The sequence below is a fragment of the Lampris incognitus genome, chromosome 1 (genome assembly GCF_029633865.1).
Source record: "Lampris incognitus isolate fLamInc1 chromosome 1, fLamInc1.hap2, whole genome shotgun sequence".
NCBI lineage: Eukaryota > Metazoa > Chordata > Actinopteri > Lampriformes > Lampridae > Lampris > Lampris incognitus.
Window position 1 is genome coordinate 107534385 of NC_079211.1, and position 17313 is coordinate 107551697.

The 17313-nt window shown below is 45.0% G+C and overlaps 1 protein-coding gene across 2 annotated transcripts in view; it reads right to left on the reverse strand.

The window, feature by feature from the left end:
• Positions 1-1357: 1357 nt before the first annotated feature.
• jak2b (Janus kinase 2b) overlaps positions 1358-17313 on the reverse strand; it is a 70342-nt gene continuing 54386 nt past the window's right edge. For both annotated transcript variants that reach the window (XM_056295473.1, XM_056295550.1), the window contains exons 16-24: positions 16781-16932; positions 16025-16175; positions 15114-15250; positions 12355-12544; positions 10884-11008; positions 9526-9698; positions 8584-8701; positions 2471-2584; positions 1358-2204 (exon numbers count right to left, since the gene is read on the reverse strand). In XM_056295473.1, the coding sequence (XP_056151448.1) occupies positions 2097-2204; positions 2471-2584; positions 8584-8701; positions 9526-9698; positions 10884-11008; positions 12355-12544; positions 15114-15250; positions 16025-16175; positions 16781-16932 (1268 nt within the window). In that variant the 3' untranslated portion in view covers positions 1358-2096. The remainder of the gene's footprint in view (positions 2205-2470; positions 2585-8583; positions 8702-9525; positions 9699-10883; positions 11009-12354; positions 12545-15113; positions 15251-16024; positions 16176-16780; positions 16933-17313) is intronic.

Here is a 17313-nt window from a genome sequence, read left to right on the forward strand (position 1 = left end):
GCGGTAACGCCAGAATAAAAAACACGCCACGGTCACGTTTTTAGTCTTTGCAATGGCGACCATGTTCTGTAAAAACAAACAGTCCAACTTAAACAGGCAGAGAAGTAAAACGACACAAAGTTTGCTTTATCTTTTGGAATTTCCCCCCCTTTTCTCCCCAATTGTAACCGGCCAATCGGTCGCGATGTCAGTGCCTCTGATCCTTGGAAGATGGCGCCCGGCGTCGCGTTGCCCTTGGAAACGGCGCAAGTCCGAAAGACCGATTAAACTCGAGAATGGGTTACGCTTTGTTTCTTTCCCTTCCTGGAAGAGAAACGAAGGAAAGAACATAGAGGACTTAACCACGAGGCGCAGGATGGCCTGGGCTGCAGCAGTGAGACGCAAATCGATCACGTTCAAATACATTTCGGCGGCAATGTTGGTGTGTTCTCTGCATTTTCACAAAGGTAAGCTTTCCTCTCTCTCACACACACATAACGTTAGCTAAGGTTACCGTACAGTCTCACAGGCACAGAACTGTTAAACTGATTGTCTAACTGCGTTAGATGGATGATGATAACGCTGGCTAACGTTGTACTTGGATATGACTTGAGTTAGCAATGATCGATTTAGCTCGCTATGATACGAACGATTAATGATCCATAGCGTTAACGTTAGCTAGGTAACGTTTATGCAAACGTAAACAATGCCTCTGATCCTTGGAAGATGGCGCCCGGCGTCGCGTTGCCCTTGGAAACGGCCCAAGTCCTAAAGACCTTTTACCCCACTCTTCCGAGCCGTCCTGGTCGCTGCTCCACCCCCTCTGCCGATCCGGGGAGGGCTGCAGACTACCACGTGCCTCCTCCGGTACATGTGGAGTCGCTAGCCGCTTCTTTTCACCTGACAGTGAGGAGTTTCACCTGGGAGACGTAGCGCATGGGAGGATCACGCTACCCCCCCCCCCCCCAGTTCCCCCCCCCCCGACCGACCAGAGGAGGCGCTAGAGCAGGGACCAGGCCACATACCCACATCCCGCTTCCCACCCCGCAGACACGGCCAATTGTATCAATTGTATCTGTAGGGACGCCCGACCAAGCCGGAGGTTAAGACGGGGATTCGAACCGCCGATCCTTGTGTTGATAGGCAACGGAATAGACCGCCACGCCACCCAGACGCCTAAGGTTTGCTAGTATGCTTTGTGTTTCTGGGTTAAGAGGCAAATGTGTTTTAGTAAGCACTCAAGTAGACGGACCGTGTTTCCCAGCGTGCCAACAACACGCCGCACTCTCAAAAAGAAAACAATAAATACTCTTAAACCAATCAAAACGCTTCACGCGACAAGAGGAGGCAGCCAAAGAAAGACTGGGACAGACACAGAGCAAAACTGTTTTTATCTTTAAAATCTCATGCCATCCGCTTCACAATGAAGAAACAAACAGATAAACAGAAGCAGTAATGGATTCTCAAATCACCTCTGTATATACTTCACTTGCTATGACTGCTTGCCAGCAGTTGAAATATAGAGATATATTTCCATTTTATAAAATTATAAAAGTATATTTTTACATAAGTATATGTATTTACACACATTAAAAAAATTCTCTTATTAGTCAAATATCCTTTGGATGGGAAAAAGAGCTAGCCCTGCTAGCTGTTTGGACAAGGACACACACACACATACGCATACATACAAGTACACATATATATATATATACAAACACACACACACCTTCCAGTCCTTGCAGTAGACTGCTATGAGTCTCCATTAACTCTTACAAAGCGATTAAAAAAAATCATTTCCAGTGATGCCCTGCTTCACATTTGCACCGTTCTTCATATTGACCCCCGGCACAACCATGGTCCTCTCCTGCTCGGCACTCCAACAGCCCCTACTGGTGCTTTCGCTGGTTTTTTTTTGTGCCTTTTCTCGAAGGCACCTCAACAGACGCTGTCTGGCAGCTGTTGTAGCTGTTGAAACGGTAACTTCTGTATCAAGCAGGCAGCCTTCTCTTAACTCGAGGACAATCGCAGGGGCCCCTGGCGCACTGCCGGAGAGAGGCACCCTGATCGGACCCCCTGTCACTTCAGAAGGGACGGCACTTTGGGGTGTTTTCTCTCTAGTATTCCTTACTGTCCCTGAACAGGTCTACGCGCAGGGCCAGCTCCTTGAAAGAGGGGCGAAGCCCAGGGTTGCCGTCCCAGCACTCCTGCATGATCTCGTGTATCTGGGATGGACGGAAACACCGGTTTTAGTGCCAAATTAGGTAAAAAATAAACAATCATACAAAAAAATGAAACTAGATTAAACTTCGTAATGCCCCCACACAAACACCCACATCTCATCTGTGCCCCCCAGTCCTCCCTACAAACCAAGTTTTATTGTAGCAGTGGGAAAAACACTAGCTAGACTGGATTTTGCTTCTCTCTTCACACCACTGGTTTGTCTCAAAGGCCCCACAGGGGTCCAGAGCACAGCAACATGTCCCCTTACCTCCGCTGGACAGCCCAGCGGTTGAGGCAGCCTGCTGCCCGACTTGATAAGCTCGATTAAATGGTAGACGATGAGCTGGCCCTGCTTGTCATTTCCCATCATGGCCATGAAAACCTGGGGAGGAAGAGGAGGAGGAGGAGAGAAGGCATGGGAGTTAAAAGAAACAAAACCAGATCAGAACCAAAGTGATATAGAAGCTGTTGTTTGTCGGATGTGTAACGTCACATATGGATGAGACGTTTGGATATAGTTGGAATGGGTTTAAGGCAGTCCATTGTTTCCTTTGAGGCTTTTGGGGAAGTTGTCATCACTCCCGGGTACTTCTCTAAACTGGTGTAGAAACCACATTTGAGGATTCTTTTGATGGTTTGTTCTTACAGTCTTTTCTAATTGTTTCCAACACAAAACAGTTCATCTCTTTTCAAATCTACATGCAAACCAACAAAACTGGGACAAACTGGGACAAGCCAATGTCTCTGCAGACACAACAGATGATCTGAAATGAAGGTTAGGAAGGAACGCCACCCTTCACCCGGTGGACACAGATCAAACAACTTATCCACCATCTCCACTTCTGTGGCGAGCACCCGCCCACTGAAATCTCCCTGAGCAAGACACTGAAACCCCTACCCTGTCTCTGTAAGGTTAGCGGTTGTATCGTGGATGTTAAACCCCATGTTCTGTGTGTCTTCAAACTGCAGACATGGCAAAAATACTGACAACACAAAGACACGTCGCTTGTGATGTTACTTTATTAGAATGTGAGAAGAGTACTTTTATTTTGAAGTTTATTTACTCCCTCTAGCCTTCCTCACGCGACTTTACTTCAGGAAATAGTTTGCTGCCTGGTAGTCATGGTAGCAGTACAGTCCAGCTTTCCATGCGGAGTTTCATATGTTTGCCCGGCTCCTGTGTTTATTGCTTCTATCTATGTTTGTGCCTTGGAGAGCATCGTCTGTAAGTTCAGTTGCGACATTATTTAAGTGATTGATGATGTCCATAATAAGAACTTCGTTGTATTCATGTTAATATGAAAATAACTATGTGTAACGTTAGCTTCTCTCATTTTCTGTTAGCTAGTTTGCCAGCCAGGCTTTTGGTTGCTAGTTAGCTGTGTCAGCTCCATGGTAGAAATGTCACATTATTCTGTCTGCCCGTATTCCGCCTATATTATAGCATATTGATCTATGTTATATGTAGATTATTTACAATTAGTTCATAAGTCATTCATAATTCATGTGTGATTTCGTAATTCCTAGGTTATGTACAGCTATTTACATGCAGTTATGTAGCCTACGATTATTATTTACATGCAGTCATGCGCAGTTATTTACATGTGTTATGTAGTTATGTCATAGACATGTGATAACATTTTATAATTTATGCAATGTTTATTGAAACATTCTTTCTCTGTATTGCCCCCCTATACAGTTTTACAAAAAAGGTTTGATTCTCAAAGTTCTTCAGTAAAGTGCCTCAACTTGGACTGGGACTCTGTATTTCTTTGGGATTCTTCATGTTGGCTATCTGTCGGCCTGTTTATACATGGACACAAACACGTAGGACAGAATATCGCTTCTAATGTACCGGTCTCCTCGCACTACCTAGTTATGGCCCTTTACCTGCATGGTACCAGCTCAACTCGACTCTGCTCGCATTTCTAGTTTTCCACTGGGCAAAATTTGGTGATAGGGGCATCTGGGCACCATGGCGGTCTATTCTGTTGCCTACCAACACGGGGATCATTAGTTCGAATCCCCATGTTACCTCCGGCTTGGTCGGGCGTCCCTACAAACACAATTGGCTGTGTCTGTGGGTGGGAAGCCGGATGTGGGTATGTGTCCTGGTCGCTGCACTACTGCCTCCTCTGGTCGGTTGGGACGCCTGTTTGGGGGGGGGGCAGGGGGGGAATAGCGTGATCCTCCCATGTGCTACGTCCTCCTGGTGAAACTCCTCCCTGTCAGGTGAAAAGAAGCGGCTGTTAACTCCACATGTATCGGAGGAGGCATGTGGTAGTCTGCAGCGCTTCCCGGATCAGCAGAGGGGGTGGAGCAGCGACCGGGACGGCTGGGAAGAGTGGGGTAATGGACAGATACAACTGGGGAGAAAAAGTTGGTGATAGTACCTGGTACTTTTTTGGTACCACCTCTGTCGAGGTTCCAAGCAATCCGAGCCAATACGAAAAGGTGACGTGAAAACACTGCAGACCACTGATTGGTCAGAGAGAATCGTCACTCGAGTAGGCACTGCTCAACACGGGTCATCCTGCACAAACTGGTCATTTTTGAACAGCCAAGCGACTGTAGTGCCGCGATTTTCTTCTATTCACTGCACAAACGTTACTCGATTAAATGGCAACCCGCAAAAACACACCGTCGTCGCTGAGAATCAAACACACCATCCTTTAAACATCCTCCATCGCTCCTGTGTGTGTCGCTCTGAAGACGACGTCACGGCAGTTTCATGCGGCGTCACTGTGACGACCAGCTTCACTGAGGTGGTAACTATCTGCAGTGGAAACCGAAATCCAGAAAATTACCTGGAACCAAAAGCGAGTAGAGTTGAGATGAGTCAAGCTGATACCATGCAGTGGAAAAGGGCCATTAGTCCACATTAGTCCACAACGCGTTTTTTTTTTTTTTGGCCATTGTGATTTTGTTACGCTACCTTTTAGGTACATACACTACCGTTCAAAAGTTTGGGATCACCCAAACAATTTTGTGTTTTCCATGAAAAGTCACACTTATTCACCACCATATGTTGTGAAATGAATAGAAAATAGAGTCAAGACATTGACAAGGTTAGAAATAATGATTTGTATTTGAAATAAGATTTTTTTTACATCAAACTTTGCTTTCGTCAAAGAATCCTCCATTTGCAGCAATTACAGCATTGCAGACCTTTGGCATTCTAGCTGTTAATTTGTTGAGGTAATCTGGAGAAATTGCACCCCACGCTTCCAGAAGCAGCTCCCACAAGTTGGATTGGTTGGATGGGCACTTCTTGCGTACCATACGGTCAAGCTGCTCCCACAACAGCTCAATGGGGTTCAGATCTGGTGACTGCGCTGGCCACTCCATTACCGATAGAATACCAGCTGCCTGCTTCTGCTCTAAATAGTTCTTGCACAATTTGGAGGTGTGTTTAGGGTCATTGTCCTGTTGTAGGATGAAATTGGCTCCAATCAAGCGCTGTCCACTGGGTATGGCATGGCGTTGCAAAATGGAGTGATAGCCTTCCTTATTCAGAATCCCTTTTACCCTGTACAAATCTCCCACCTTACCAGCACCAAAGCAACCCCAGACCATCACATTACCTCCACCATGCTTAACAGATGGCGTCAGGCATTCTTCCAGCATCTTTTCATTTGTTCTGCGTCTCAAACGTTCTTCTTTGTGATCCAAACACCTCAAACTTGGATTCATCCGTCCACAACACTTTTTTCCAGTCTTCCTCTGTCCAATGTCTGTGTTCTTTTGCCCATCTTAATCTTTTTCTTTTATTGGTCAGTCTCAGATATGGCTTTTTCTTTGCCACTCTGCCCTGAAGCCCAGAATCCCGCAGCCGCCTCTTCACTGTAGATGTTGACACTGGTGTTTTGCGGGTACTATTTAATGAAGATGCCAGTTGGGGACCTGTGAGGCGTCTGTTTCTCAAACTAGAGACTCTAATGTACTTATCTTCTTGCTCAGTTGTGCAACGCGGCCTCCCACTTCTTTTTCTACTCTGGTTAGAGCCTGTTTGTGCTGTCCTCTGAAGGGAGTAGTACACACCGGTGTAGGAAATCTTCAATTTCTTAGCAATTTCTCGCATGGAATAGCCTTCATTTCTAAGAACAAGAATAGACTGTCGAGTTTCAGATGAAAGTTCTCTTTTTCTGGCCATTTTGAGCGTTTAATTGACCCCACAAATGTGATGCTCCAGAAACTCAATCTGCTCAAAGGAAGGTCAGTTTTGTAGCTTCTGTAACGAGCTAAACTGTTTTCAGATGTGTGAACATGATTGCACAAGGGTTTTCTAATCATCAATTAGCCTTCTGAGCCAATGAGCAAACACATTGTACCATTAGAACACTGGAGTGATAGTTGCTTGAAATGGGCCTCTATACACCTATGTAGATATTGCACCAAAAACCAGACATTTGCAGCTAGAATAGTCATTTACCACATTAGCAATGTATAGAGTGTATTTCTTTAAAGTTAAGACTAGTTTAAAGTTATCTTCATTGAAAAGTACAGTGCTTTTCCTTCAAAAATATGGACATTTCAATGTGATCCCAAACTTTTGAACGGTAGTGTATATAATTTACTGATATTTAAACTTGACAACACGTTCTTATGAACATAGACTGCCACTGAATTTCGCCTCTATACATCAACTAGAAGAGCCCATTTATTGTATAACCCTTCGTAATTTCAAATTATGTAAATATAACCTACCCACCAAGAGAAACTTCTGGTTTTTGAAAACTTAATTGGCAAACAATATTTGTCATGCATTTCTGCTTTGCAAGTAGAAAAAGAATTAGATAATTATATGGTGTGACTTTGTAAATCAGATAAAGGGTTTTCCACATGCAAGGATGCTCAAACGGTTGACTGCGTTCTTGAAGGACGGGTTCACTAGTTTTGAACCTGGACCTCATTAAGATGTTGTCGAAGATTATTCAGAATCATACACACAACAACTTTAACAGACTGCTTTCAGTATTTAGAAACTTCTACACTTCTCATTGAATCTTCTCATTGGTTTCAACACAGTTCAATGAGGCAATCATTTCACTCTCTCCAAAAACCATGACGTCACCTTTTCACCCACAAGACCCCTGCTGGTCACTCACACCTACCTTCATTTAGTTCATGTTTATTCCCGAAATGTTTTAAATGGGATTTGATTTTTTTTTGGACCCCCCAACCTTTTCTCCCCAATTATATCTGGCCAATCACCCCACTCTTCCTACCCGTCCAAAGTCGCTGCTCCACCCCCCTCTGCCGAGCCAGGGAGGGCTGCAGACTATCACATGCCTCCTCACCAGCTGCTTCTTTTCACCCGACAGTGAGGAGTTTCACCAGGCTATTACCCCAAGTTCCCCCTCTGCCCCGACCGACCAGAGGAGGCGCTAGTGCAGCGACCAGGACACATACCCACATCCGGCTTCCCAACCACAGACACGGTCAATTGTATCTGTCGGGACGCCCAACCAAGCCGGAGGTGACATGGGGATTCGAACCGGCGATCCCCGTGTTGGTAAGCAAGGGAATAGACCGCTACGCTACACGGATGCTAAGGTTTGATTTTGAACAACGTTTTACAGTTGATGCTGTACATCCCAAACCATTTGTGAACTTCCACACCGGACAGCAGGACGTTATGTAACCTGGCAGTCCTGTGACACTACTTAGAGTAGCACACTTACAGACACTGGTACAGATGTAGCAAGGAGAATGTTATACAGAAGTGCAAAATATAGTCACATTAAGTTGATAGAAAGCATGGGTTGTGACTTCATTTTTTAATCAAAAATAAATATGTGTGACTGTAATGTGAGCGTCCCGTTTTTGAAACATATATTTTTAGAAGTGACGCAGTGGTTAGTGCGGTCGCTTCGCAGCAAGAAGGTCCTGGGTTTGAACCCTCAGGTAGTCCAACCTTGGGGGTCATCCCAGGTCGTCCTCTGTGTAGAGTTTGCATGTTCTCCCCGTGTCTGCGTGGGTTTCCTCCCACAGTACAAAGACATGTAGGTCAGGTGAATCGGCTGTACTAAATTGTCCCTAGGTGTGTGTGTGTGTGTGTGGGCCCTGTGATGGCGTGGCAGTCTGTCCAGGGTGTCTCCCCGCCTGCTGCCCAATGACTGCTGGGATAGGCTCCAGCTTCCCACGACCCGAATTCGGATAAAGGGCTTGGATAATGAATGAAAGAATGAATGAATGACATATTTCATAGTTTTGGAAGGTTTAAACGATTGCTGATCCTTCTTGTCAGGTGTGTGTGTGTGTTTTTGTGTTTCTGTTGATGGCCAAAAATCAGATGCCAATCCTTTTGCTATCAGCAGAGAAAAAAGATGTGTGTGTGTGTGTGTGTGTTTGTGTGTGAGGGGTTGTTTTGGTACTCACAGCAGGGGGACTGCAGTTCTTGTTGCTGTGTGTGAAAAGCTCATAGAGAACCACGCCAAAGCTCCACACGTCAGAGGCCACAGAGAACTTGCTCTCCGTCAGTGACTCTGGGGCATACCTAAAAAGCAGCAAAAGCAACAACATTAACAAACAAGCGCGCACACACACACACACAACTGCCTGACGTTCCCCTCTGGGTCCTTAGAGGCTGTCGTCTCGTGATCAGACCATTTTTTAATGTTTGACACTGTTTAAAATGCAAAAACGACACATATGTAGTTCAGTGTTGCGCTGGAGGACATCAGGGGACAGGAATCAAAATTAAATGTTTCCTGTAGGACACATTTAAGCTGGCGCACCGGAACACGGTGACATGATGTGGCACATGACACGTGCTGCTCATCCGGAGCACTTCCTGTTGGAGTGGGGGACGAAACTAAAATGTGTGGCATTAGGTCTGAACGAGGACTAGTCCTCATGGAAATTAATTTTATCATTTTTTTTATGGGACTTCATAGAAAACACAATGAAAGGGTGACTTGCAGCAGATATTGTGCGATATCATTAAATGTTTAGGTCTGGCCCTTTGTTTGGCCAGTCAGGACAGGCTAGACTTTCTGAACATCTGAGAGGAAACTGTAACATGCAACAGGAAGTAGACTCAAAATGGTGAAACAGTACAGGCTTCTTATGAAGTGCAAGAAATAAAAAATAACATAATAAAAGTGGGCAAGCTATACACTCTATAACGCTTGAAACAGTTGTGTTTAGATATTTAGGCTATAAACAGAAGATAATACCCAACACTGAAACAGAAACTTGTTTGTGTCAAAAATTACTTGATGAGTCGTTAACAACCAACAACAATTAAGACTCAACGTAAGAAATAATAAATACAAGGAAACTGGATTAGATTAAAAAAAAAAAGGGGGGGGGCTTCACCAGAAGATGGGGCTCTCTCCCGGCTCTTTGACCATGTAGTACTCCTTGTCCTGAGGCAGGACTTTGGTGAGGCCAAAGTCTCCGATCTTCACCCTCAGCTCACTCTCCACCAGGATGTTCCTGGTTGCCAGGTCTCTATGGATGTACCTCTTGTTAGACAAGTACTCCATGCCCTGCAGGAAAAACAGAACAAACAAACAGGAAGTGGATATGTTGCTGTCCAACAAGTCTAAGTTTAAACACAGGACTCTCCATCCCAGCTGTGACATATTCCAAATGCTGCTCAACCAGAAGTGATATTGCACAGTAAAAGCTACAGCACGAGGCACAAAAACTCATTTGCTCTGCCCAAGCTACACACACACACACACACACACACACACACACACACACACACACACACACACACACCGCAATCAACAATGGAGTTCCCCTCTTTTTCTCCCCAATTGTATTCAGCCAATTACTCCACTCTTCCAAGCTGTCCCGGTCGCTGCTCCAACCCCTCTGCTGATCTGGGGAGGGCTACAGACTACCACATGCCTCCTCCCATACATGTGGAGTCGCCAGCCGCTTTTCACTTGACAGTGAGGAGTTTCACCAGGGGGACGTAGCACATGGGAGGATCATGCTATTCCCCCCAGTTCTCCCTCCCCCCCGAACAGGCGCCCTGACCAACCAGAGGAGGCGCTAGTGCGGCGACCAGGACACATACCCACATCCGACTTCCCACCCGCAGACACAGCCAATTGTGTCTGTAGGGACGTCCGACCAAGCCGGAGGTAACACGTGGATTCGAACCGGCGAGCCCTGTGTTGATAGGCAATGGAATTGACCGCTAAGCCACCTGGACGCCCCAAGTTCCTCTCTTTTAAAACTCTTTTAACCCTCTCCCGTTCTCTCTCTCCCTCCGGGCTGAGAGCACCAACACGGACACTACTCTGTCCGGTGTGTATTCCCCACCATCATGTGCCAAAAGTAACCCCTTTCTGACATAACACAAACATTACACAACATTTCTGTTACACAGTTTTTGATGTCCAAGTGTCACAATGAGCGACGCATTTAGCCAGAAATTCCTGGTAAATGAAAACTTTCTGTCCAACGAGACCCAATTCTGATAAAGAGATTTCTTCATGTGTTAAGTATGCACGGCGAGTTTATGGTTGATGAGATTGAAATGGCCGGTTTTAGCGGTCCCTGATTCTTGAAATTAATCTAGATGAATTGTGTAAAGTGTCATCAAGGCGGATTTGAAGCACAAGAGACAAAAAGGACAACTTTTACCCCAACAACCACCAGGGTAAAACTCGTTTGCCTGTGCCTCTCTGAAGAAGCCAGGAGGACGGAGATAGTACCTTGCAGATCTGGGAGCTGTAGTGCACCAGCTTCTTGTGGTCGATCCTCTCCCTGTTCTTCATGAGGTAATCCCGTAGGCTCCCGAAGGGAAGGTATTCCATGATGAGCCTGAGGTTCCGCCGGCCTAGGGAAAAAGAAAAAATCAATTAATCAATAACCTTGACTGTAAGATGATCTTCTTTCAGCTTGTTCCGTTTCCCAGGGGTCGGTACCCTAGTACCTGTGCCCTCACAGGGTACCGATAATCCACAGATGGAGTGCAGATGGTGGGCTTGTCAAGCCACATAACGATTTGGCAAATTTTTACGTTGGATGCCCTCCCTGACACAACCACTAACCCTATGGATGGGGGCACAGGTAAAGTGCTGGATGCCATCCCGGTTTTCATGGACTTGCGCCCATGCTTGTCGCCATCTTGACTTTAAGACGATACCACAGTTAAATACAAAAACAAGGCTAATGGAGGAAATTAACAGAAAAAAGGATGAAATAATGTTTAAAACGAAAAATTATACAGGTAAAACCTTTAAACTGCTCACCATTATGGGCAACTTTTAAAAAAAAGAAGACACCAACTAGAGGCGGATGTATCATGCTGTTATGCAACTACACCGGCTCTCCCTTGCTACCAGTAAATCAGCACCGTCACAGATCTGGACAATAAAATTACCCTCAGTCATCAGGACCACGGTTTTCTCTTAAAATGCGTGGACCTTATTCTATGTACAAACAGGAATCTTTTTATGAGGATTATTGTTCAAGAAAGGGGGTTTTATGAGAGCTTGTAAACAAGGTGAATTACTAAGGAACAAATCAGCTGTAGAATAATACAACTGTAAAGTTAGCAGATTTGCAGTAACCTACCAAATGGCAGTGACGAAGGCCGACTGTTGTGTCGCCTCACGTCTGGGCAAAAAGTAGCACTTGAACACACCGCAAAGACTACAGCTGACGGCCAACTAGCATGTACGTTCTGCACTGATTCACTAAGCTGAACAGCCAATCAGAATGATCGCTCTCACTGACAGGCTCCCCCGATTCATCATGCTGAATTGGCCGAAAAGCTGGCGACAGGGATCTGACTAGTGCTGACGGTGTGGGACACACCACAAAAACTAGGGTCACAGACACTCAACGACGGCCCGACATTGGCCGACCGTCAGCCTGGTGTGTCAGGGCCTTAATAGTGCATAACCTACAGGCTGCTGGTATGAATCTCTGGTCCGGCTCGGCAAAGTTTGGAATTGAAAATGGACTAACCAGGGAAATCAGCTGGTGTAGTGTTGGCTTGGAATGAAAATCTGCATACACATGACCCCCCCCCCCCCCCCAGCACATGATTGGACACCAACCGGTTGTTAAGTGACAAATTATGAAGCACAATTTTTATGTAAAAAAACCATGAACGCTCCATCAATGTACCCTTAGATTCACGTAGAACAAACAAACCCAAGCAAAACATGTACCTACCTGCACTGTAGCACACGCCTTTGTATTTGACGATGTTCTCGTGCTGGAGGGACTTTAGGATTTCGATCTCGCGCTCGAAGTCACGTATATGCTCAGCGGTGCTGTGCTGGAGCTTCTTCACAGCCACCACCTCCCCAGTGTTGTCCTGAAGCGGGTCATACCGACACATCTCCACACTGCCAAAGTTGCCCTGGCAGAAGAGACCAACGGTGAGGTCGGTGGAGTTGGGATTGAAAGCGTTTACGCTCCCAGTTGTTCTGTTGCTATATGTGATGCATGTATGTATGCATGTAGTGGCGAGAAAAAGCATGTGAACCCTTTGGAATTACCTGGATTCTGCATTTGTTGGTCATAGAATGTGATCTGATCTTCAGCCAAGTCACAAATACAGACACACACAACGTGCTAAGCTAATAACACACAAACAATTAAATCTTAGATGCCTTTACTGAACACACTCATTAAACATTCACAGCACTGGCGGAAAAAGTAAGTACACCTTTGACAATAACTGATCAACCCTCCTTTGGCAGCAATAACCTCAAACAAGTATTTTCGGTTGCTGCGGATCAGACCTGCACAATGTTCAGGAGCAATTTTGGACCATTCTTCCTTACAGAACTGCTTCAGCTCAGCCATATTCTTTTGACTGGGCCACTCCAAAAAGTAGATGTTCGTTCTTTTGAAGCCATTCTGTAGATTTACTTCCATGTTTAGGGTCATTGCCCTGCTGCATCACCCAACTTCTACTGAGCTTCAGCTGGTGGACAGCCACCATGGCATCGTCAGAATCAATCATGTTTATTGGCCATGTAGGTTCGCATACACATGGAATTTGACTCCGGTTTCGTGGCTCTCTCAGTGTACTTAACATAGAATAGCAACACTACAACACAACAATCTTCAGATATATACACAAGGATTGACTTATACAGGTGACAAAGTGAAATGGTGCAGAGAACGTATCAGAGATGCTGAAATAGATGTTAGCATACATGCCTGAGGTAGGTGGACATGACAGACAATGTACAGTACAGTACATACCAATGGCTGGATTTATCCTGTAGGATACCTTGATAAACCTGGGAATTCATTTTCCCCTCAATGATAGCAAGCTGTCCAGGTCCGGAGGCAGCAAATCAGTCCCGAATCATGATGCTACCTCCAACGTACTTCACCACTGGGATGATGTTTTCATGTTGGTAGGCAGTGCCCTTTTTACGCCGTACATAGTGCTGCGTGTTCTCCCTGAACAAGTCAACCTTAGTTTCATTAGTCCACAAAACAGTTTCCCAGTAGCGTTGTGGAGTGTCAAGATAGTCTTTGGCAAACTCCAGGCGCACAGCGATGTTTTTTTAAGAGAGCCGTAGTGTCCTGCTATGGACACCATGTCTGTTCAATGTTTTACATATGGTGGCAGACTCACGAACGGAGAGTCTGCCAGTTGAAATGATTAATGTAAGCCTTTAGCTGTTACTGTAGGGTTCTTTCTTTACCTCACTGAGCATTCTGTGTTGTTCCTTTGGAGTCGTCTTGGCTGGGCACCCGCAGGGAGAGTGGCCATAGTATTAAATCGCCTCCATTTACAGACAATTTGTCTAACTGTGGACTGATGAATATCGCAACTCTTTGAGATGACCTTGTAACTCTTTCTAGCTTTATGCAAATCAACAATTCTTGATCGTAGGTCTTCTGGGGTCTCTGTTTTTTGAGTCATGGTCCACATCAGCAGATGCTTCTTGTGAATAGCAAACTCAAAATGTTTTGAGTGTTTATTTAGAAGTCAAAGTAGCTCTAACCAACATCTCCAATCTCGTTTCATTGACTGGACTCCAGGTTTGCCAACTCCCATTAGCTTTTGGTGACGTCACTAGCCTTGGGGTTCACATACTTTTTCCAACCTACACTGTGAATGTTTCAATGATGTATTCAATATGGATAAAAACAATACAAAGATTTATGTGTTATTAATGAAAACTGATTGTGTTTGCTTGGGCGACAGAGCCTTTGCAGTAGCTGCCCCTGAACTCTGGAACAACTTACCAGTACACATAAGATCTGCTCAGACCCTAGAGACCTTTAAATCTCTGTTAAAGACCTACCTCTTCTCGCTGGCATTCAATTCAAGTTGAGCCTTACACCGTGATTTTATTGTGGAAATATACTTTTACTCTTATGTTTTATTGTTTACATTTTAATTTCTTTATTTTATTATGTCTTTTTACATGTATTTTTATATTCATATGTGCCACTTATTTTATATTGTTTTTTAAGCTTGTGCAGCACTTTGGTTCAACTGTGGTTGTTTTAAATGTGCTATATAAATAAACTCGACTTGACTTGTTCGTTATTGTAATTAGCTGAAGATCAGACCATATTTCAAGACAAATTTACACAAATGCAGGTAATTCCAAAGGGTTCACTTACTTTTTCTTGCCACTGTAACTATGACTGCATAATCCTAACATAAAGATACATAAACAGACTGACCAGCATGACATAAATATTAAACTTGTAGTAACAATGGTGTTGTTTAACTCAGTGAGTAGAGAATGGCATCAACACAGTCAGTGTTAAGGGGTTCCATTCCCTGTTTAACCAAATGTGTAAAGCAAGGCGCTAGCACTTTGAGGGTCAGTGTTCTACTCCCACTTGGGCCACTCTGACCCAAAAGGTACCCATCTGTGGAAATTTTGGGTGCCTTGGTCAGAACATCGCCACCGAAAGGAGAAAATATACTTCTTGGACTGGTTGGTTACCTTGCCCAGCTGTTGTAAGAATATGAGGTGTCTCTCTTCAAACTGGGCTGGTTCTTGGCTGTCAAAGCTTTCTGTCATCCAGCCAGACCCTATCGTCTTATTTGGTAGGATGTCGCTTTCTACGATCAGCTCATAGTCTGTGGACACAACAAGACAAGAGCATACAATCATGAGAGACTGTGACAGCACACAGGTTTACAACTTTAAACAAAAACAAAACAAAACAAAACAGCAAATCTACTGGGAAATTAATGGCAGTCAGTTACACATACCATCATATTTTAGATAGAGATTTATTGCAAGGCCCCATTAGTCAATTCCCCCAAAGTTAATTACATGTTATAAATGTTTTGGTAGCACAAGGGTGTGTTTGCAAAGTCAGGCATTGTAATAAGCCATGTGTTCAACTCCAGTGGGGTAATTTTTATATAAAAAACAAAAACCAAAACCAAAAAAAAATAATAAAAAAAATAAAAAACGAAAAACCTTTAGCGTGTTTGGAATATTATTGCACATACAAAAATCTTTTGCAATGAACTCCTGTCACATCGGCTCTTAATAATGTGCAATGTGAGAATTTTGTATTCTAAAAAAAAAACATCTCATAAAGGAGTACTGACCCCCACTGACCCCCCCTCCCAGTATGCTATCCCCATATATGCAGAAAGTCCCCACACTCCTCCTTGTCACCCCCCCTCTCTTTCAAACCAACTGAAGAAGAACTCTGAGGTGCCCAGGACCTCTTTGGCCCTGACACACTTTCAAAGACTGTCATGACGTGGTGGCGAGGTGATGGGGAAAGGGACATTTGAGATGCTACCCCAGTGCGACCTAGATTCCCCTTACTTTAGTGGCACCAACAGTGTCTGGTTTGGCCAACCAGCTGGCATTGCACAGAGGTACGGACTAACCAGGTGTGAAGAGACTGTGGAGGTCACGGATAACTGCCCGAAATGTGGGCCTGAATGTGGGCTCGTAGTCCATACAGCTGGTGATCAGGTTAGCCAGCTCGGTCCACTTGGGGGCAGGCAGCTGGTGGTGGTCCTCATAAAACAGGAGTTTCTGTGACACAAAACTGAGTGTTAAACCAGGTTTGTTAATAATGACACAGGACGGAGCTAGAGGCCTCAAACTTATTGACTTGAAGTTTTGAAAAAACAACTGGGGGAAAATTAAAGCAACTTAGTTTAGTTTATGAGTGACAAATTTTGCGGCAAACCTGTTTATCTATAAACAGTACGTATATCTTTTAGATGGAACATTTTTTCTGCAGCTGGGGGAGATCTGGCTGTGATGGTGCTCGGCTGCAGCTGCAAACTATCAGCAAATAGCCCTAATGTCTATTTCTGTCTGTTGGAGTAAGGCTGGGACCGGACACCACCTGACACTGGCAACCACCAGGAAATTGAGACCTGGGCGATAGACAGCATAGTTCAGTTGGTGGCCAGTTCAAGTTTCATTAGGGTTTTGAATCTAGACATTTACTTTTATAGTCTATATGCTTGACTTCAGTATAACCTTGTGGTGTGCACAGCCCAGTGGTCCCTGTGTGTCTGTGTATACACCAGCAGTTCTTGACAACATACCCTTGTTGGATTCTAGCTGACGGCCCTTCACGTGAAGAGCTTAGGGGACCTTGCTCTTGACTGGTTGTCTTTTGTCCTTACCTTAGAGCTGTCCAGTGTTGCCAATGGCTTCTCCCCGCCGCTGCAGATCTCCCACAGCGTCGTGCCAAAGCTCCACTTGTCTCCAGCCAGACTGAGGTTGGCAGAGTCCTCAATGCACTCAGGAGGAACCCAGGGGATCCGCTCAATCAGGACTGGGTAACAAGCAGAGCAATTCAAATCTTTGATCGGAGCAATGTTGTGAGTCTGTCGTCTGAGGACATGGCTGCGGACCTTTCAGTGAAAATGGGTTGACTGACTCAAAAGCTCACCACCTTGCACTGGTCTGCACTTGCAATATCACAGGCTGTGATAAAACATGTATTTTATATGAGAAATCGCTATACATCAAAATTCTTTTTTCCCTCTTTTTCTCTCCAGTTGTATCCGGCCAATAACCCCACTCTTCCGAGCCGTCCCGGTCACTGTTCCACCCCCTCTGCCGATCCGGGGAGGGCTGCAGACTACCACATGTCTCCTCTGATACATGTGGAGTTGCTAGCCGCTTCTTTTCACCTGACAGCGAGGAGTTTCGC